A 21212-nucleotide genomic window follows, 5' to 3' on the forward strand; every position below is an offset into this window, starting at 1 on the left:
AAATGGTCTGAGGTATTCAGTTTTCAAGTGCTTCTGAGGTAGGGTGAGAGGTAAAATCTCTCCTTATCTCCATTCCGCTCACTACCTCTGCCAAATTGGCCCGATGAATCGCACAGCTCCTTGATTAGTCACCTCATGTTGGCTCTACCCTCCCAAGTCCCCGAAGATTTCCTGTGGTGCAGAAGACTCTATTTGTTCCTGTTGTTAGTCTGGTCCTTAACTGGCCAGTACACATGGAGTCCTTTGTCTCTGAGGGTGGGTGCCGATGAGCCCTGGAGCCTCATACAGTCAAATGATATTTACAGGGCATCTCATACATCCCAGATTCGCATAAAATAATCTTGACTCCAGTCCCGTCCTCCAGCTGCTTACAGTTAAGTAGGGGAGAGAGAAACACATGTGGTAAGTGCTTAGGACAGAGGCGGGTGCAACTCACAGTGGGAGGAAGGATCGGGGAGCTTGTCTTGGGAAAGGCAGGGAAGAGTTTTCAGAGGGCATGGCACTAAGTTGAGATTTGAGAAACAAACAGAAATCATGAGGCTAAAACCAGATTGTGAAAGGGTATCTAAGGAGTTGGATTGTATTTTGCCAGTTCCTGCGGCTAAACTTTTCCACTTCAGCATTGCCAACAGCAAGAAGGACTATGTACACTGAAGAGTCGGCAGGCAATGGCCAAAGTAGCCTTAGCAGAGTATAATTTTTTTGGAAGTCTTGTGCTTTATCTTAAAAAAAAAAAAAAAAAAAGTCATGTAAATTTTGCAATCTACTTCTTAACTATTCAGATTTGTTTTAATTTAGGAACGATGCTTCTGAAGCCTCATACTTCCAAGTAATAATGATAAGTTCAGGGAGAGAAGCCAGGCTTATCCTGTGATTTCATGTACTCTGGTGGGTGAGTAGGGAGAGGAGGAAGGAGGAACTGTCGTCCACCAACTGTAGTTAGAAAGCCACAGTCTGACAAATGAGGGGAGCTTCCAGAGGCATGGAAGCAAGGAAATGGTATCATCAAGCCTATCTTATGAGAAAAATCTCTGAATCATGCTTAGTCAGATTCAGAATAAAGCTGGGAACCCCCTAATTAAAAAGCGTTAAAACCCTCCTTGGACAAAGATATGGCATAAAAAAATGTTATGTAAGAAACATACACCGTAAATATTGTGGGGCTTTCTTTTTAAGTTACAATTATAACCACTAAATGACTGATATTTAAGAACGGTCAGAGGAGACTTTGCCATGTGAAGTATTTTTAAAAAGGGTTAACAATGTAGGTACAAAATACTTTCTAAATCTATGTTTTAGTGGCTTGTATGATTAAAATATTAATAAAATAGTACATTCTTTAAAGTCCTGATTCAACTTGAAAGTTTACGATGAAGAAAAAAATAAGTACTAAAATCAGAATCCAGAAAGAAATTGAGCTCTTAACCCATTCTTTGATAAATAGTGAGCCAAAGTCGACTAAACATGAGTAAATATTTCCTGTAATTTGAATGCATTTTTTTCAACAGCAACAACTCAATTAGGGTTTTTCATTTGGGATGACCTTTGAAGCTAATGTTATTTATTTTTCTTATCAAATGGTCAACTTATCCTGCAAACATTGACCGCAAAAAGTTGTAATAACTAAAAAAGAAAAAAAAGAAAAAGAAAGAAAGGAGAAGAAACTCCAAGCTGGCACACTGGCCACAAAAATATCTAATCCCCAAATGTCCGTGCATTCTCACTACCATACATTCATAGTGAATGGAATAGATAAGCCTTGTAGTAAGTGGGGGGTGGTTCTCGAATGAGGGTAATTTAGTTTCTTTAAAATCAGTGACAACCATAACTCTGTTTTATTACATACAATGTTATGTCTCAAAAAACAATTATTCTGTAAATTATGGGTGGCCAAACATAAAATGGGGCCAACAGGCCTCTTTATATCCATCCTTAGGCATGGAAAAGGTTCAATGGCTTCTCTAACAAGTAGAAAACTAGCTCCCACATTGGCTGTGAGAGGGATAAATGGCCACTAATGTTCACTTGAGTAGAAAAGCAGGGCTCAGAGGTCCCGCGTGGTGTAAAACACTCAGTCATCATCTGAAAGAAATTAACAAAAACCTCCCTGTGCATGTGGAATGGTTCCTAAAACGCAAGAAAGGGACTTGGCAGGAAGACCAGACATCTGTTTTCTCTTGTACTGAATAGGTTCACCAACCAGCCAATAGCTGCTCACAGGCATGTGAATGCAAACTGCCTGAAGCGCGGTGGACTCCATGTGGAAGGGGGATTAAACTCCTGCTCGTCTGCCTGCCTATTTACTGAAAAGAAATGTGCTAGAGCTTTACCACCAGGCAAATAACATACGATGATCCACTGACTCCCAGCAGGCCTTAAGAGGCACTGCTGAAAGGCCTATAGAAGTCATTCTATTAACAGGTATTACCAATGCTGATTTGAGTTTTAAGTCGTTTTAGCTGGATATCTGAGTTTTGCTCTTTTTGTAGATTCTGAGCCTTCTGGTCTAAAAACAAACACATCTGAAAGGAGGCCAAGTTTAACATCAACAGGCATGGCCTTGAGCCTTTGGAAAAACCTTTTGGTAAGTTTCCTCAGGATACTCTATGGACAGAGCTCAATACATATAATTTTTGAACGTCCCATTCTTAATTCTCAATATCTGCTCAAGCTAGGAAGAAAGTTTTTCTCTCACTGAGTTGGCTTCTTTGGCCATCAACAAAGATTTAGTATCTACCCTATGCCAGGTACCAAGAGAGGTACTGAAAATTAAAACATGAATAAGAAACAATCACTGCAGCTGAATGCTCTCCACCCGCAATTTTTCAATTCAATTTTGGGTATCTGTGGAATCCTTTTTCAACCCAGGATAGCCAATGTGTCAAACAATATTATATTCTCCTTCACCCAAACCCCAATCCACCCCCCACCACCCTGATGACTTCCCTAGTAAAATACCCCTTAATTTTTTCTAATTACATAAGAAAACAAGCCTTTACTCTGTGGCAATGTGAATTTTCAAAATTTTATGTAGTAATCCTGGTTAATTCACTAGCAGAAAGTGGGTGGCAATGGGTCCCTTATCACTCAACATGGGAGCCAGACCTAAACTTCTTTTAAAAACTGTCTCCACAGAAATTGCGTGCCAGAGGCCCCTTTATCTGGATAGCATGAGGGGGTTAAGTCAATTCCAGATCCTCAAATCCATGGTGCCATGGAATAGAACAATGGACCCTCTAGCATTTGAAGTATCTTTTGTAACTTTAATGATACAATAAAAAAGAAATCAGGCCCAGGAAACTCAGTCGTTCTACAGAGACCTAAAGAAATTCACCAAGTGCAGGCTGTTGGCACACTCCCAGCATCTCTGAACCTGTGTACCGTTCCTTCCCTACCGATAATGTAGAAAGGGATCATTTTTCCTAGCCAATTTACAGTCCCAAGTCTCCCAAGGAGGCCTCTGCACGGTGCTCATTATCAATCCACAGGAAAGTGGCATTCAGAGCGCACTGCTGACATGTCAGATAGAGCCGGTCTATGTCCAGTCCGGTGCTGACCAAATGCAGTGTAAAGAGTTCTTCAGAACAGTGGACATTTAATAGACTATGCTGCTTACTATCACTGGCACTGAGGCGATGTCTAGGTAAGTGTTCTTAGGGCTGCTTTAAATAAGGCCCCTGCATTTATAACAGGTCGATAAAAGAGCCCTCTTTCTAAACTTGTTTCAGCAGAAGCCACAAAACAATGGCTGGCACTCCCACATTCCAGAGTGAGAAACCAGACCACCTAAAGAGAGGCGGCTGAGAACTGGTTTGGGATGCTGAGCTGACCACCCACCTCCGGCTGCCTATGAGAGACCGGAGAGGCTGAGAATGAAAATGTATGTGGAGAGAAACGCTGATGTGTTCTGAGTCTCACCATGTGGGCTGCTTGTCTATCACTGCTAGGCAAGCAACAGGGGCTTGAACAGACCACTCAGGAGGCTTGCACTGTGTCCCGTGGAGCTTGGCAGATACAACAGATCGATGTCTGACTTCAGCCTGAGGAATCTAACAGGTGAAAGGCTGGCTGAAGGGGCCTAAAAGTGTGGGTGGTAAGTACCTACTTCTCCCACAGACAGGTGCCAAACATAGACCAGAGGTGGGCCATGCAAGCAGAGTTGGCCCAGGGTATGGAACATCCTTCCTTTCAAGAAGGCTGCCCTGGAGGGCAAGGAGGTCCAGCCGAAAGGGGCTGAAGATAGACCCTTAGATTATCAGGAGCTGAGGCATATATTCACTAGTTTCAAGGAACCACAGGAGAAAGATCAATTAGAGGTGGTGGTAGTGGTGTAAGAGACCTCTGAAAAATGCCCAAAGCGTTCCACGAGGGAAAGCATCACCTCTCTGGCCAGGGTAATCAGCACCAGATTACATCACTGTCAGGTCAAGAAACTTTCCAGCCCATACCCTGTTCCAAGGGGGGAGTGTTAGAAATCACAGCTACCCAAGTTGATAGAAGAGCAAGAAAAACATAAGTTTGGGAAATAGGAAAGAAACTAACCAAGCTCCCATTCCTCTGTAGGCTTATTATGACTGACAGCAGACCTGAGCTGGAAGATGGGGGAAGCTTCAATGTGATACTTAAAATTTCATCAAAACAAGGGTACCTGGGTGGCTCAGTCAGTTAAACGGCTGACTCTTTTTCAGCTCAGGTCATTATCTCTGGGTCCTGGAACTGAGCCCCACATTGGACTCCGCACTCAGCAGGAGTCTGCTTGAGATTCTCTAACTCCCTCTGCCCCACCTCCCCATGCAAGATCAATAAATCAATCTTAAAAAAAAACTTCACCAAAAACAAACAAACCTATCAGGATTGGGCATTTAAATTACAGGCATCATATATGTTAATATCAGTAATGTGTTCTTAAAAATGAGATCCAGGGCACCTGGGTGGCTCAGTCACTTAAACGTCTGCCTTCGGCTCAGGTCATGATCCCGGAGTCCCGGGATCGAGTCCCACATTGGGCTCCCTGCTCAGCGGCGAGCCTGCTTCTCCCTCTACCTGCTGCTATTCCTGCTTGTGCTCTCTCTCTCTCTCTCTAATAAATAAATAAAATCTTAAAAAAAAAAAGAGAGAGACATCCAGCATCCAAATGTTAACCAGGATCCTATTTCACATTATTTCAAATAAGAAAGAAACCATAATGTATTACACATTAATCACCACCCCCAATTTCCTAAGATGTAATTAAATACTTATTTTCCTATTTTTCTACAATTTCCTAAAATGTGACTTGTTATATTGGGATATAAACCTTTAAAGCATTGCCTCTTGATCACCAAGTGATCAATATGGTTGTTAGCAGACAATTGCCGTGTAAGCTGTGATTTCTTTCAGCACCAGTGACATCCAAGACACATATCCCTTTTGCTGACTCTCAGCACTTTTCAAAACCTCTACATGTGATTCTGACATTTTACAAACTTATTTAGAATGTAACTTGAGACTCCCTATACAACATCATCTTTAAAATCCTGTATTGAGGTTGGTGTAAATACATACAGAAACGGCTGAAAATGTGTTGAAAGATAATTACATTCCATGAAGTTTGGATATGAAAAATCAAGAGGCATTCTACTGAAAAGAAAAAAAAAAAAAAATTAATGAGAAAGACCAGAAGTGAAGGGACTTTTTAAGATAATGAGAGTGGCCAGAAAAGTCATGGGACCTGCCCTGAATTTTATCCACGAGAGGAGGAAACAGAAACTTCACAGAACAGAGGAAATGGACAGAGTAGAGGGAAAAATAGAGCTGTTGTCTGACTGTGCCTTGAAAGTCCTGCTTATAAAATGGATGGGGACCCACTGTTTACAGAGGCAGGTTAAACATGCTGTAAATCATTACACAACACAAGTACTGTACAGCCACAATTAAATATACTTAAAACCCTCATAATCACGGTCTTCTAACAATGCCACAGGGAATTAGTCTATATTATGGACAGATAATCGGAAAATCGTGGTGCTTAATATTTATAGTTTCTATTTAACTTCTTACTCTGGAGTTCAAGAAAATCTAAAATATGTACAACTCAATTCAAAGCTTTAAAAATAGTTAAACACTACTTTAGAAAGGTGATCCCTTTCACTAATTCCTGAAATCATTATTTATGATTTCAAATAAGAAAGAAACCACAATGTATTACACATTAATCACGGTAAATTCTTTGAGTCAAGGTAAATCTCTGGTGTGGTTCCTATGCATGCGTCCTTCAGGAGCCTCAAGGTCTTAGCAGGTAACTTATCTCTTTACCAGAGTCCTTGAACTTCCATAAATTCTCCTTCCTTATGGAAACGTGAATGCTCCTGAGGGAATGATCACATGCTACTATTCAGAAGCAGCAGAAGTAACAAAATTACTTTTCTTTGTGCTTCAAGAAGACAGAGAATAAAAATTATTGATCTTTTGTAAAGAATACACAAAATATCAAACTGGTGAGTTTCAGGCTTCAAGGACCACAAATGAAAAAAAAATGCACAGAATTATATGACTATCTTTAGAAGTGCACTATGGGTACTAGGTGTGACATAACCCAAGTTTACATTTGGACAATAGGAAGACTAAGGGCATAAACCCTGCTTCAACAATACTCCTCTTCCAGAATGCTAAAAGTTCATCAGAAAAAAGCTTTGAATAAAGCCATTATAGAACCAGTAAAGAGTAGATTCATATCCCATAAATAACCAGTGTCTAAACATGTCTGACTTTTGTACAGATTTGAAATAGCATCTGTAGCTTCCCTCTGCCCTAAACTACGACTGAGGATGTGTAGGCCCAGGGCAGACGTCCAGAAGTAAGCAAGGTTAGCCAGGATGGAGGGAGAATGCCAACACTGATGGGCAAAGTGCCATGCCAGGCTTCAGGACGAAGCCAGGGGCCAGAGAAGTGACTACTGGCTCTCGACTCACCTTTGCCATTTGAGCTTGAACCCCACTAGCCTTCAGGGCAGACACAGCTTTCTGGGCTGCTGCAGGACTGTCGAAGTCAACAAAACCATAACCTGAAATGCAAAACATACTTACTTATTAAGCCATTATTTTGTGATAATGAAAAGAGCAAAAGATTGACTCTGGTTCCTGATGCAGGGGCAGCAGAAACGAAAACCCTGACGTCCTGACACGCGTCTGGTATTACCAGCTGCAATGCAGCCTCCTTCTCAGGCTGTCTGCCCCTGTTGTCTCTCATGAGCTAGACAGATTTCCCTTCAAAGTAAAAAAAAAAAAAAAAAACAAAACAAAACCTAAAAGCCCCAGTTTTCCCTTTTTCTCAGGTGTCTTGCTTACTGAAGAAAATAATATCCTAGTTAACCAACCAAAGTTAAAAACAAAAAAAAAAAGGAAAAAAATCAACTTCAGAGAAATAGCACTTTTAATGATTTGGTGAGAAAGATGGAGCAATCATATAAAACTTAACAAATAACAGAAAAAAATTTATGTTTATTCCACTGACTAAAATTCATTTTTCAAATAATTAAGTATAACCATGAAATACCCCAAACATAAAATAATTGCAATTTCAGTACCCGATTAAAAATATGATTACTTATTTACTTAAAATACACATGATCCTCCTTCAAATAAAGAAAGGAGTAAAATGCCTCCAGATATCCAAAAGAGCTGCTTCAGCAGTTCATGCCCTAACAGCTAAAAACAAAATACAAACAAACAAACAATCTCCTAAAAGAGGCTCTGGTTCAAAGCTTATTTATTCATAGCTTCATAAACATTTTTAACAAGCTGGTCAGCTAATCCCTGGCCACACTAAGTCAAAAGCAGGAAACCAGGAGAAAAAAGGTGTCAGGGTAAGGGTAGGCTGCTACAAAATGAGCATATGGATGGTACCTAGCAGCAAAAACTAGCAACAAGCAATCAAAGAGGAAAGCTATACAAAGAAGGGGACTTAAGCAGCCTAAGAGCATAGGCCATCACTGATTTTTTGCTGTGATCACTCTTAAGTTACTGAGAAAAGGTTAAATCATATTTAACACACTGTTTAACAGATCAGCGTACCAGGCAAAAATACCAACGGAGATTTTATTGGAACTCAAGCCCTACTGCTCTAAAATAAACTTTAAATGAAGAGGAATATTTTGAAAAACAAAAGCACTGTTTGGAGGCTGCACAGAGGGGCCAGTCCTATCACTGATTTCTAGATATTGTAAAGATAGAGTACTTTTGACGGAAAAGTACTAGTGTCCAAACAGACAAACATACCTATCAACAAGGCCAAACACAGAGCTTGGCAAGGGGTCAAAGGTTGGTTTGCAGTATTAGTACCAAAAATACTGTCTGGTAACAAAACAGGTTGTAATGAAACAGAGTAAACTATCAATCATAGAAGCAGATGTTTCAGCAGAGATGCGTTAAAGCTGAAATAAGCAGCAGCTTCCTTCTATTACTTGGAATTGGACTGAAATAAAGTCTAATTTGATTTTGACAGTGGAGAAACAGCCAGGTTGGAAAGAAAAAGAGAAGCTGGCTCAGGTAAAAGCAGAGAATGCTGCTCAACAGCCGCATCAGGAATTAGAGTCAACACAGTGTGAGTGTTTTTAGAAACCTGTACATTAACGCTAATATGCAACCCTCTGTGGGGACACACACACACACACACACACACACACACACTCTCACTCTCGTACATACTTTATCATCATATACAACTTCAGCGGGCCATAAATGAATATCCAACTACAATGAAATGATGTCACTCCCACTGATGGATATTTGAGAGTGGTTGCCCCCTCCCACACACAATTTTGCTGTTGTCAATAAATTACAAAAAAACAGAAGATCTCAATTTTCATGTAATTGTGGTTGAACCTGTTACCAGTCAAGTACTATTAGTATTATTTTATCTGTTATTTTTTTATTAGAAAAAAATCTATAATGGTTGCATTTTAGTTGTTTACATCCTTTTCTGGCCTTTTCTAACCACATAGCCATTTCAATAAATATTTGCTGGAAACAAATATAATGGGTAGGCATGCAACCATGTGCTCTTTTGTTTTCTTTATTACATTACTTTTCAAGTAAATATAAGAGTATATAAAACTGAGTTACAGGTTCTATGGGTTTCATTACATAAATGGGTATAAAGATATTTTTGAAGGTAGGATTCACAAAGTAATACAGCACCCTTTCACTGGATCCCCAGAAGGACTCTCCTCAGGTCTCAGGACCAGGACTAGTTATGGTACTCCTGCTGGTTGGATTTTCCTCCACATTGTAGTGACCAAACCATGGGAATAGCTATGTTTTTTTTTTTATTTTTGCTTTGGCCATTAGGAAACTCAGGCCATTTTTGTAGTAACCTGAGAATTCCTGCTCTTACCCCTATCTTCCCATTAGTCAGCTTTATCCTCACCCATTTTAACTTCGTGTGTGTGTGTGTGTGGCATTTGAGTGCATGTGTTCTAGTCTTGTATGTAACCCTGTAAGCATTAATAAATGAATCAATCCGTGTCACAGTTGATGCTTTGTAAGCTTTTTTTGGTCCCGAATCACCATATATACCAGTGTTGGAAAGTGTTTAAATACCTTTAGTTGGCTAAAACCTGACAAAAATTGATATGCAGAAGAGCAACTGACTCATAAATTTTCAAACTTAATAACTAAGGGACATGTTATTCAGAGCAATGTTTCTTTCAGTGTAATTTTCTTTCTTGGAGAGAGGCTCCAAAATATGCTTTGTGACAAAAAAATGTTCTGTGACCTCTAAGGTCTCTAATTTTCAGGTATAAACTTCTTTGATATAGTCAACCTCAAAAAATTAGTATATAACATGTGAACTTTCCATTTATGTGAATATTCTATAATCTTTTATGTATTATCTATCTATACATATCCATCAATTCATCCATTCACCTATGTACCTCCTCAAGTTATCAATGGCTAACATGTTGTCTTTATTATGAGGTTCATTGTGTTATTTCTTCTCATTTGTCCTAAAATTACCTTTTTTCAGGAGCTCTCTCATTCTGCTTCCAGGATTTTATAAACCCATTTTGCTCCCTTGGTCCCCTCACTCACTCACCCACCCACCCACTGTAGATGCTCACATCTGTCTATTCCTGAGAGCCTGTGTGAGACCAAGAGCCCTAAAAGGTTCTTAGCATTGCCCTCACATAAGGCAGTATCTCCTGAGACTCACTTTAAGAGAAGGTCTCCAGGAGATGTGCTGTATGGACAATTAGCTCTGAATTATTCCTTCCGTTATTTTGAAAGCCCCACAAATCTCTCCACTTATCTTTGAACACTTTCCAACCGTGAAGGATTTATTATGATATGTCCAATTTTGCATGAGTATATTTTACGAAAACCTTTTCTATATCGTGTTGAGCATTTTGTCGAATTTTGGTTCTAGGGAACAGGCTCTCATTGGAGAAGAGTGTACGACAGGTAGGGATTTTCAGTGCAGGGGCGTGGGGAAGAACTCAGCTAGGGAGTCCTTTGAGTCCTCTCCCTCACTTAACTGGGGCAGCTTTGCTAATTTTTAACACACTGATCTGCCCTGTAGGATTCTTTTCTGTTGGGGGCGGGGTGGGAGGAAAGATAGGGTAAAGCCATTAAACCACTTGTCTACAGTGATTTCTCTCTCAGTTTGAAACAAGTGTTTGAGATCAGCTTCCTGTTTTATTCCGGCAAGAGTCCATTTTTCTTTATAAAACTGAAAGATTTTTTTTTTTCCTGTGTCCCTGCTTTCCCAAATCATTTACAAATATGTGAAATAACACTAACTTTGGCAACTAAATATAAACATTTCAGTCTACAGTTTGACTCTAGTTTAATTCATTTAAAACATTTACTGAGTACCTCTCTACATAAAGCACTGCTTTATTCACTGTCCCAAGGCAAAACTGTCTTCATGTGCCATGTTGCTTAAACAGGGGCTTAGATATTGGCCACAATTGTCCCTTTAAATTTAGGAGCTTTGAAGAAGACACAAATACAATGAACCACTTCAAGTCTAGATTAAAGGAAATGGCTGGCTTCTAAGGCCAGGCCCTACCATACGGTTCATTTACATTCTTTGCCTTTCTCAGACGGTGCTAAACCAAAGCCAAAGCCCCTTCTTGAAAAACTGGGGGTTTAATTAATGAGGAGATTTGCCTTCTCTGCCTATTCCTGTCAACCTTATTTCAATTCATGGGGTCAATAGTTAGACTCAAAGTCAGCTGACTCCATTCTTCCCCTTTCCTAGAGATCACATGCCCATTGTTAAGACGCTGGATCATTAAAAGTCAGACCCACGAAGCATCAGCGCTGCCTACTGTAGACGCCTCCTCTTCCAGCTCATGGAGCTGGATGAGCTCATCCTAATTACATGGAAAACTGTAGGTCAGTGCATCAAATTAATGCAGCAGCATATTTCAAAGGGGCGTATGACCTCCCCTCCCTATCACAATTTGGTCAGTGAAAATGGTTCTCTCCGCCCCACTGCCAATATTGTCAACAGGCATTCAGCACAGAACAATCGGGAGTATTGAAACATGTAATTAAGTACTGCTTAAAACTACTCTATTCTAATTAATAGAGCCAATTTGCACAATATGTAATCTTTTCAGTTCTTTAGTACAGTCCAGTGGTCTTCAGCAAGCAGCTCTAATCTCCTCAGGCTCAGGAAAGAAAAGCTGTTTTCTAATTCTACCGCCCTTTTAAAGTAGGGGCTAAATGCCAACCAGTACCCTGCACGTTAGCTCCACTGGCGTCAGATCTGCGATTCTGGCAAGTGCTAGCGGCTGTGGGGTTTCTAGCCAAAACTCGACCAGGGACAAATGGAAAGGAATATGCTGACATTGTGCAAGACAGGAACCAGGGGACACAGATGACTTGGTTTTTAGTAAAATGGAGGTAGCAGTTTTGGAACCAAAGATCAGGTTTACAATTCCATCATTTTCCTAAAGCTAGGATGTAGTAAATTTTCATCCAAGGGAATATACCTTTGCATTTGTTTGTTGTCTTATCCAAAATTGCCTTCGTGGAGACGATTTTCCCGTATCTAAAAGATAAAAAGAAAAAAACAGGAGAAGTTAAAATCAAGGAACCCTTAGTAACATCTAAGTCCAGAGAACACACATACTTTTCAAGCATCTGCAAACTTTAAAGTACAAAATGTCCTATACTTAGGGGACAGAAAATGAGAATTCTAAACTCAAAACTAAACTAAAAAAAAAAAGGGGACTGGGTAGGCCTCCTATTTGAATCTTTGGATTACAGTCTGATGTTGACCTTTGAGGAATCAGGTACTTACCTGACAATCGTGGAACCAAGAAAAGGGGGGGAGGGGAGATGAGCTCCATGAAAAGTTACTTCTAGCAACACTACGTGAATATAAAGCCAAATGCAAGGCTATAAAATTTACCTAACACTTTGATAACTATTTATATTTATATAAATCTATAAAAATATATACCTAATATAATATTAACACCTCTTTCAACTCAGTAATACGAGCTACACGTATATATGTGAAATGACATGAACAATCAAGAATATAAAATATGAACCAGGGATTAAGCATACATTCTATGAGGGTCTGTATAAATGTGTTCAAATTCCTTAAGGTACAATAGATGTTGGGGAAGAAGGAAAAAAATCCAGAATATTAAGCTTTAGTGGGCTGCTACTGAAAATGAAGCAGTGGTATAGCTTAAATCCATGTTGTAATCCTCCACCCTTCCATCGTGACCACACCACAGGTAAAGCACTGCTGTCCGCATTTGTCTTCAAACTAAGGAAAAAGAAGCCTTTGAAAAATAATGCTTAAAAATTATGGGGACTTTGAGAAATGCACATAACTTTCTTAATGGATCCGCGACCTGCATCCTCATTTATACATGGTCAATTCCCCAACTTTACTTTCCTGTGTATTACTTTCAAAATTTCACGTTTTCTCTAATAATACTTTCTCATGATGGATCTTGAGGACTAAAAAGTCTCAAAAGCTTAGGAAATGAAGCATCTGTGTAGCACTTTAAAGCACTTTTGAATACTGTAGTTCTCTAGTTTATGCACTGAACAAGCTGAAATATATTTATCCAGAAGAAACAAATGGCTTGAACCACTTCTTTTTCCCGGTTAATTTTCACTCTGTGTAATCATGTAATCAAATGATTACTAACCAGGCATGAAAGTAAAGATAATTTAAGGTTCAAATGACAATTACATCCAAGAGGCATAATGCTGCACAAACACCTTCAATTCCCTGTAGAGATTCTGAGTATTTTCAACATTAACACAGGTCACTATGCTTACCAAAAAAAGGGTAATCATTTTAAAAAAATCTGAAAACCAGAGAAAATAAGTGATTTAAAGACCACCTTTTTAGCAACCATTTCTCTACTAGGTTATTTACATGCTGGATTATTTATCAGCACTTTCTCCTTTGCAAAAGTTTTGGCTGGAAATGCTTTTAGTCTGCATTCCAGTCTCATACCTTTCCAAAAGTACGGAAGAAAGTTAGTATGACCTCAATTTAGGATAAGGGGATTGAGAGTCACAGAGATTAAGAGACTTTGCTTGAGGTCACAGAGTTCAGAGTATTTTGTAAACCAAACAGAAGAAAGGAAATTTAGGAAAGGTCAGGGGCTGGCCTTCTATCCTTCTGGTCTGGCTCACACACTAACGATGGGAGAGAAAGGGAGATGTGGGAAGGAGGAAAAAAGTCTCCTAGTAGTACTGGCATTCAACCCGTGCCATGCTCTCTTTGGGTTTGTGTTCTCTTTGGTCTCTTTGCTACTATGACATTACTCCTCACCTCCACATCTATGTACCCCACACCTCTTCGGCTCTGACCCTGCTCCCCACATCTCATCCTACCTTTCTGGGCACTCTTTCCATGCTTCTTCGCCCATTCAGCCTCCTATTCTCTCTCCTTAACCAAGTACTCTCATCTCAACTCTTCCTTTTCCTAGGAAATCCATCCAATGCCACGGTGTTATTTAAAGCATCTTCTCTGTTGGTGCCTGTTTCTCCTTCCTGAGTCGTTTTTTTTTTTTTTTTTAAGATGTTATTTATTTGAGAGAGAGTGCACGAACGAGCAGGGGGAGGGAGAGGGGGAAGCAGGCTCCCTGCAGGGCTTGAACCCAGGACCCTGGGATCATAACCTGAACCAAGGGCAGATGCTTAACCGACTGAGCCACCCAGCCACCCAAAACAACTGAGTTGTTTTTTTTTGTTATCCCCCCCAAACTTTAGTTTTTGTCTCTCTTTCAACTTAAGTATCTTAGTATGTTAAGATACTTAAATATCTCATTCAATGTCACCTCCTGCCCACTATTTTCTAAATCCCATCCCCAAAGAACCCCAAACACATCTTCACTGTCTTTTTTCATTCAGTAGCACTGTCCCTCTTCTGATCTCCCAGCAGGCTCGAAGTTCTCGAGACACCATTGACTCAGCCATCCTGAGTCCAGGCAGTCAGGAACTCTTCTGAGTTGTCTCTGAGACGTTTCTAATATTCACCCTTTCCCTTCACTATATCTAGACCCAAGCAAAAAATACATAATAGTTCTTGCCTTGCCTCCAGCTTCTGGTGCTTCCAACCTTGTCTGCTGCTTTAATTTACCTTAAACATCACTTTAAATATGTGTCTCTCATCCCATCATTATCCCATTCTACCCATGTTTGAACTTGAAGAACCTGTTCAAACATTATCTCTTCCATGAAACCATCCCTAATCTCCTCATCCAAATCCATGGTGATTTTATAAGAAACCAAAAAAGGGATTACATTTACTCAGTTCCTACTTATGTTCTAGGCTCTGTGCCAGGGACTCTGTAGGCATGATCTTATTTAATCAACTTTGCAACAATCTTATGAGGTAGGTGCTATTATTCCCATTTTTGCAAATGGGAAAATGAAAGCTCATATACCCTTTAAGCCTAACGTCTCTCCTAAAACCCCAAAGCTTAAACAAATTGTTTAAATTCTCACTGCAATTTATTCATGAAATAATCTTGAGAAACAATGTTTCCTTTATACACGGAGGGTATGAAAGGAAAGGAACCAAGTGGGAGACCTCTTCTTATCAAGGTATGGGAGCAGACTTACTTTTCAAGCCAAAGTAAAGCTTTTGTTTGTGTTAAACACAAGAAATAAACATGTGGTTCATGGTTGAAAGAGGGATGGGGGGGTGGGAGAAGAGAGATTTCTGAAATTTAACAGTTTTACTTTCTATTGCGGTTTTCACCATGATGTGTGGGTAAAGCCAGAGAGACCGTGACTTCTCAGAAAGGTACTGTCTACGGAGCTTATTCCATACAGGCCTCCCTGGCCGCCAGTGGCTCAGGAGGCTGCTTGTATGGAGTTACCTGAGGGGTACTGAAGGGTTTAGCTCTCGTCAACTATCTTCTTTCTTGGGCTGTCCACTCAGTGACACCTCCCACAGGGCCAGAGGTTTCTCATTAAGATGACTGAACTGGAAGATGTCACACTTTCAGTCCCTCAGGCCCTGGCTAGGGTAGCTTCTCCGTGGGTGATGCAGTCACCATGTGTGGGAATGGAGTACAGAACAAGTAGTTCTGATCACGTGAGAAGGTATCTAGAACATGGGCACGAGCCGTCTATCAAATGGCGCCTCAAGGAACAGGAAAAGGCACAGCGGGCTTCAGAGCAGGCACCTTTCCCGCTACTAGTTCTCTTTGCAGTAAGATTTAATAATGTGGGGCAAGGGGTGCGGGGGATTACAGATGATTCACATTTAGTCGGATTCTATTGTTGGTCAACAGTGCCTACAAGAGTAACAGACATCTGAGTAAAAATTCATAAAGCAACCAGATATACACCAGCCCTCGTTCCAATATTCAGCTTAGTTTGTTTTAAAAAATCATTAAGTAACAGGTACATGTTTGGGAGAAACAGGCCTCTTCACTGAATAGGCCTCTTGAATTCACACTCTGACAATACCAAAGAGAAGAGAGCAAGCCACAGAATTTTATGGGAAAAAATCTGAATAGGAAGATTCTTTGGGTTTTCACCAGCTTCAAAGTAACAAGGCTGACTGTAGCCCTGGCTACCCAGAATATAATATTCTTTGCTAAAGGCAGATAATCCACTTCAGAGGAAGCAGAAGGATAAAGAGTAATTAAGAGATGTGACTACAGAATCATTAGAATTTCAAAGGGAGAGGATAACAAGTCAAGTCTCCCACCATTTAAACCTATTGGCCAAAATGAACCTGGCTGATAAAACCTTCTGCTTAGAATCTACCAAAATTTCTTCTGTTTATATCACAGCTTTAGTCCTTTCTCCCCCATTTCCATTTAGATTTCTTTCATCTGCTGAAATATAAAATCAAAGTAAATTTTAATCTGTCCTTAGTAAATAAAATTTAATTTTCTTCTCTGGCCCCTTCACGTAGTCCCTCCTAAACTCTACCTTTTTATTAATTTACCTTAATTACAAAAAGAAATGCACAATTGTAATTAGAAGACACAGAAAAGTTGAAATGTTTTTTTTTAAAGATTCTTATTTATTTATTTGAGAGAGAGTGAGAGAAAGAAAGAGTATGAGTAGGGAGGGGCAGAGGCAGAGGGAGAAGCAGGCTCCCGGCAGAGCAGGGAGCCCAACAGGCGGCTCCATCCCAGGACCCTGGGATCATGACCTGAGCCGAGGCAGACGCTTAACCGACTGAGCCACCCAGGCGCCCCAAAGTAAGTTGAAATATTAAAATCACCAGAAGTCCCAGATATGAATGTTAAAACACACTGGTGCCTATCCTTAGATTCTGTCCAATGTGCACGTACACATGGAACACATGTGTGTGCGACCTGTGTACATGTATACACACACACACACACACACACACACACACACACACACACACACTCCTGTACTAGGGAACCTGCAGCTTTGGAACATTCCCAGTTACAAGTTACAAGCCCAGGCTCTGGAAAGGGAAGTCCAATCCATCCACCACCAACAGATGGCGACAATGGTTGGTAAGTTATTTTAACATTGGTCATTCTAGTTATAAATTCATTTAAGGCACCATGGGGTAATTTGCAGTGTTGCTGTTAGTTTTGAAAGATTTTATGAACGTTATTAAACCTGAAAAAGCAATGAGTGTGTGGAAAACAAAAATAAGAAAAAGTATATAGTTTTATTATTATAGTAAACAAAAAAAGAGATTTTCCATTTGACAAAGGGTGGGATATTGCTCATGCGTATAGGATGACTGGTTTTGTTTGTTTTAATAGCTGAGCTGCCTGTGAAGGACAACTAGGGACTTATGCATCCTTTGAGAGTCTGTGCCTGGGCAGAGGACAATCACCAGCAAGAAGGAGGGACAGGCAACTGAAATGACTTCTGAGTATATGGCTATCGGTTCAGCATCAACACTGGACAATATGACCAAGAGAGTTAATGCAGGAGAATAAGAAAAGGAACAGCTTACATCTCTACAACTCTTACTTTACGCCAGGCACTACTTTAAGTGACTTAGGTCAATTATTTTCATCTTAACCACCACCTTCGGAGTAGGTAAGGTATTATTCCCACTCTGTAGATATGAAACTGGGGAGCGGAGTTTGGGACCTAGTCAAGTTGCACAGACAGGAAGTGGCAAAAATGGGAGGCAGGAAGTTTGATTTGGACAACCACGCTGACAGCTGCAGAAACTGGTCAACAACCACAGACTGTTCCATAGGTTCAAAGCAATTCCAATCTTGAATCTGCACAGCTCCAAATGAGTGAGGGGATGAGGGCAAACTCCAACTGCAAAGGTTTCCAGGACAGAGGCTGAGAACATTCAGAAGGGAGTTCCCAAACTTTCTGGGTAGAGACAACACGGGTCTATTTGGAATAAGGTGCCCAACAGAGCATATATATATATATATATATATATTGGTGGGGAGGAGGCACAACTGGCTTTAAAGCTTAAAAGGAGCAACTCAGGTAATGACTGGGTGGGAATGGATTTGGAGACTATAAGCCAAAATGCCTCTTGTTATTTTGGACTTGTTGGGGGAAAAGAAAAAAAATTGTGCACACAAACACACCACACAGAGATGATACAAAGGTGTATGGCCTTTTCCACCTTGCTCTTCTCGCTGCTTTATTTTTTCAGTGGCCTCCCAGGAAAAGAGGATTTTCCCAAAATTTGCTTTAGCTCTCCCAACAATGGGATGAACAGGGGAAGGAAAGTACTGAATTACACTCATTTTGCTAATAAAAAAAGCAGGAATCAATTGTCCACGTTATTCTCAGTCCTCACTACCCTGAATAATTCACCTGGGTTGGTCTGCTTTATTTACTTGGTATAGAAAGCGGTCAGCATTTGAAGATGAGACACAAGACATGTGACATTTTAAAATTAGGCAATTAATACCAAACAAATTTTGTCAGACTTTACTTGGTTAGCACTGAAGATTTTAAATGTTTCTGTAAGACTCTTCTAAGATATACAAATATTAAAGGTATAGAAAGTTATTCCGCTTTGCATTTCAGCTGTTTTGGCTTAACTCTCAGCATCCGTTAGCAGTCCATCCCTCCCACTTGTGCGGTACAGCTGGGGGTGCCCTTGTGAATACGCGATTTCTGATACATGCGACAGAACAGAAAGCTTCATCTAATGCAGCTGAAACCGGAGCCAGGGTTTGAAGGAGGTAAAATGCTTGGCAGGAAAAGCTGCTATAGCCCTAAAGGTTAGGAACAAACCTGGTGCCGAAGGTGAATGGGGCACAGGAAAGACAAGGACAGTCGAGCAAGAGACCAGACCAAGAAATCAATCCACAAATATTTACAGCACGTCTCTGGCATGCCCTTCACCATACAAGGCCTACAAAAAATACACATGATGTCATTCTTGTTATCAAAGGAGGGGGGAGGGAGATAATCTTTGGAGGGATGTAAGGAATTTAATATTAAAAAATAAGAAACTGAGGTCTTATCTGATGAATGCTAAATAAAGGAGGCATAAACACAGGATGAAGGTTAAGTTCACCAGGAAAGACTTCGGGGAAAGCAGAAATTCAGGTGGGCTACAGAGGACAAGAAACAGAAGAACCTGTCTAATTAGAAACCTGTGTTGGGGAAGTAAAGGAAGCTAAGTTTGAAAAGGTCCGATAAGGCCTTAAGTTCCAGGAAAAGGAGTCAAGGAACGGAATGTGGCTGGAGGTTTTGTAACTGCACAGTAATATGATGAAAGCAAAAGTGTAGTAAGATTAATGAAAATCTTATGGCTAGGATGAGCAGAGAGCGAGGTGCTCCATTTTATTTTACTGTATTTATTCATTTATTTGTTTCGCTCTTGGTACTCAAGCAGTAACAGTCAAGTTCCAGAAATTAAAATGGAGGGGTGAGGACAGCCAGAGGATGGCTGGAAAGGTTCTAAACAACAGAGGACTTCTTTGAACTAGCCTTAAATGCTTAACCTGACATCTGAGAAAAAGAATCCATGGTGTCAGTGCTATGGAAAGCCAATGGCTTACCTCTGTGAATGCAGAAGATGGAGAAAAGGAGCCACACCAGCTCCCTTTTTTGAACTGTCCTGGAAAGGACAAGGAGTTTCAGCCCCAGTCCCAGACCGAGGGCCTGAGGGTGACAGGTGATTTAGCAGGAGCTCAAACCATCCCCGAGGAGTCTATCCCTCCACTGGACTGGTGCTCTCACAGCATGTGAGCTGATGGAGAATAAATTAGAGAAGCTTTGGGACAAAGTATCACATCTTTCAAGAGAAAAGAGATGCATCTACATATCTGATTTTTCACAATGCTGGAATTTTAAGATAAACACACTCCTTCAGACTACACATAAAATTGGTAATTCACACCCAGATTTTGAGATTTGTATCCTCTTCTGACTAAATTTAGAGCCATGCCTGCTAATCTGCCTTTTCAACATTCCTGGGTGGCATAACTAATCTATTATAATTGCTACAAAAGTACCAATTGATGCTATTTATTGCATATATGGCTTGAACTAAATAACTGAGAATGAATACATTAAAACTACCTCATTAGAAATGGCTAAAATGCATTTTTGCCATATTCAATGAAAACATTATACCTCTCTTCTAAATAAAAAGCACACTACAAAGCATTTGATTTATTACACAGATTTGCTATTATAGCTTAGTATCAAGTCTATTATGATCTGCAATCAAGGTAGGGTAGCTTTACACTATTTTATGGTCTTTTAAGAACACATAGCACACAAAGAGTCATTTACGTTACCTTATGACAATATTTTTGCCACAAGTCACTGTACCACAGCACTTAGGGATGCAGTCACAGATGGCCAGACCCAAATGAGTGCTCCCAAGTAGTAATAAGTCAGAGGAAAATCATACTCGCTGAAAATGGAACCCAGAATTTGGCAAGTAAAATGTAGATTATCTGTCATAAAAAAGAATCCCTAAAAGTCTCCAACTCCAACTAGAGTAATGTCTAACTTTTAAAACAAAGGCACCTTGATTACACCAAGTGGTCTTTATTTCTGAATTGAATTTATGAACTGACAAGGAGAGAGCATTTTAAAGTTTTCTTCCTCTCCCACCAAAACCTGTAATATATCTGCTTTGCTTTGACAACTCACCTTCATGTTTACATAGCGCTTCACTTTACTGTATCATAAGGAAGACAATGTTATACTAGAAAGAAGACAGACTTGCAGCCAGAGAGGCCTATGCTCAAGTGCTCCTTTGGCCAATGACCAGCTTTGCAACTCTGGTGTAGTTGTCTGGCCTCAGTATCTCCCCTCATACCGTGGCATGATAGCATCTACGCTCACAGGACCACCGGTAAGGGGCTGGAACGGTGTTCGACACATAACAGATACACAATAATTAATATCTGTTACCCTTTTTCTCCCAACCCCCTCAAATAATGGCACTTCTAATTCTTACCATTTGAGAGCACTAAGCGAGACTACCTCCTTACCGTAATTTCGACATGGTCCTAAGGTTGCAAAGTATTGAGAAAATGTAGACCTACCATTTTTATGGTTACTTTTCAGCCTGGTTATTTGCATGATGTAACCACTCAATATATACTGGCTGAATAAATGAAATATAAACATGTAACAAGAATTTTTTTCCCCTCGAAGTGTTTGGTGTGGGGAATGGAGGAAGGTTGGCAGTAGTAGGGAGAAGGGAAATACTGCATTTTGCCTTGGAAAATGAACATGGCCTTGTATTTTATCCCAATTTAGCTTATAAAAACACCAAGGAGG

At 40.2% G+C, this 21212-nt stretch overlaps 1 protein-coding gene across 10 annotated transcripts in view; it reads right to left on the reverse strand.

Moving 5' to 3' along the window:
• RBMS1 (RNA binding motif single stranded interacting protein 1) overlaps positions 1–21212 on the reverse strand; it is a 208295-nt gene that overhangs the window by 31853 nt on the left and 155230 nt on the right. For all 10 annotated transcript variants that reach the window (XM_027588521.2, XM_027588517.2, XM_027588525.2 and 7 more), the window contains exons 3-4: positions 11981–12039; positions 6951–7042 (exon numbers count right to left, since the gene is read on the reverse strand). In XM_027588521.2, the coding sequence (XP_027444322.1) occupies positions 6951–7042; positions 11981–12039 (151 nt within the window). The remainder of the gene's footprint in view (positions 1–6950; positions 7043–11980; positions 12040–21212) is intronic.

Source organism: Zalophus californianus, chromosome 3 (assembly GCF_009762305.2).
Source record: "Zalophus californianus isolate mZalCal1 chromosome 3, mZalCal1.pri.v2, whole genome shotgun sequence".
Taxonomy (NCBI): domain Eukaryota; kingdom Metazoa; phylum Chordata; class Mammalia; order Carnivora; family Otariidae; genus Zalophus; species Zalophus californianus.